General features: G+C 37.2%; 1 protein-coding gene across 2 annotated transcripts in view; it reads left to right on the top strand.

The window, feature by feature from the left end:
- Mindy2 (MINDY lysine 48 deubiquitinase 2) overlaps positions 1-1,787 on the top strand; it is a 59,804-nt gene that overhangs the window by 23,895 nt on the left and 34,122 nt on the right. For both annotated transcript variants that reach the window (XM_028771349.1, XM_028771350.1), the window contains exon 3: positions 428-492. In XM_028771349.1, coding sequence (XP_028627182.1) covers positions 428-492 — 65 coding nt within the window. The remainder of the gene's footprint in view (positions 1-427; positions 493-1,787) is intronic.

Raw genomic sequence — 1,787 nt, 5'->3', positions numbered from 1 at the left:
GAGAGAGAGAGAGAGAGAGAGAGAGAGAGAGAGAGAGAGAACGAGAACAATAGCTACTCTTCCAGAGGACCCAGTTTTATTACACCCACCAGGAAACAGCTCAGAACTGTCTATAATTCCAATCCCAGGAGATTTGACACTTTCTGGCCTCTAAGGTATTCATATGATGCACAGACATATATGCAGCAAAAAAACCCATACACAGAAATAAAAACTTAAAAGTGAATGTGTGTGTGTAGAGAGAGAGAAAGAGACATATCAGAAAGATACTACATAATAAAAGTGTCCCGCACATTTTTTAAGTTTTTAAAAAAATATTGAAAAGTTTTACATGCATTAAAAGACGATAGATAGCATCTATAGTTTGTGAGATCATTGGAGAAGTAGTTAAATTATTTTAAAGACAATTCATAATTTCTTTTTACAGGTGATTACATGCTTGAGGCAAAGCCAAAAGAAATCTCAGAAACTCAACGTGTAAATTATGAACAGGTAATAAACATGACTTTTATATTAAAATATGTAATTTTGTATTATGAATTTACACATTGATCTTTGTCTGTAATTTGCAACTTTTTCTATACAGGACTAGAAAGTAAGTGTTAGGCATTGCCAGCCATACCAGGTCAAGTCTACAGCTTATTCTTTCTTTTCTTTTTTTAAAAAAAAAAACAACTACCTTTAAAAATGTAAAAATCACACTGGGCGGTGGTGGCGCACGCCTTTAATCCCAGCACTTGGGAGGCAGAGGCAGGTGGATTTCTGAGTTCGAGGCCAGCCTGGTCTACGGAGTGAGTTCCAGGACAGCCAGAGCTACACAGAGAAACCCTGTCTCAAAAAAAAAAAATGCAAAAATAGTTGTTAGCTCAGAGCCATAGTTTTTAGATCCTATGCATGAATGTACTAATGATTTATTGGTACTGTCTTATAAGTCTGTACAGGATAACTTGGCATTTTCTTGAAAAATTGATTCTCAAATGAATTTATCATTGATTTATCCTTTCTTGTATCTTTTAAGTGATTATCATTTTTCCTGTGCTGAGAATTGAACTCAATACCTTGTGCATGCCAAGCAAGCACTCTGCCAGTCTTCAAGTTATGCTTAGGAGAAACTTGAGTAAATGTTGCCTGAGATGTCAGGACACAGTCTATAATTGTATAATTTCAACAGGTCCACATTTTTTGGTACATCCTTTTGATATCCTGTTCTGTAGTAAAGATACAGTAGGAAAGGCACACTCCCAAAGCTGGGAGTAAGCAAGCAAGCCTCATTTTCTTCAGTATTCTTTCTATTTGTTAATAGAAAAAGAAATTAACTTTTTGGGGTTTTTTTGGGGTTTTTGTTTTGTTTTGTTTGTTTGTTTGTTTGTTTGTTTGTTTTTGTTTTTTGAGACAGAGTTTCTGTGTAGCCTGGCTGTCCTGGAACTCACTCTGTAGACCAGACTGGCCTCAAACTCATAGATCTACCTGCCTCTGCCTCCCAGGTGCTGGGATTAAAAATTAACTTCTTTTTGTGGAAGGAAGAGTCATCACTTCCACTGTGGAGGAAATGAACATCACTGGGGATTCATTTTCACAAGCAATTGAGCATGATAAAAACCTGAGCTGCATAGAGTTTCATGCCAACCAGAGCTACATAATGAGAGCCTGTCTCAAAAGCCAAAGGAACAAAACAATAACCAGGCCCAAATGCACATCAGGAAACAAAATTCATTTCTAGTTTTCAGAGTTAGTTAGTTGGTTGGGTGGTTGGGTGGTTGGGTGGTTGGGTGGTTGGGTGGTTGGGT

The sequence above is a fragment of the Grammomys surdaster genome, unplaced genomic scaffold, assembly GCF_004785775.1.
Source record: "Grammomys surdaster isolate TR1022 unplaced genomic scaffold, NIH_TR_1.0 206, whole genome shotgun sequence".
Lineage (NCBI taxonomy): Eukaryota > Metazoa > Chordata > Mammalia > Rodentia > Muridae > Grammomys > Grammomys surdaster.
This window is presented reverse-complemented; position numbering and strand designations above follow the sequence as displayed.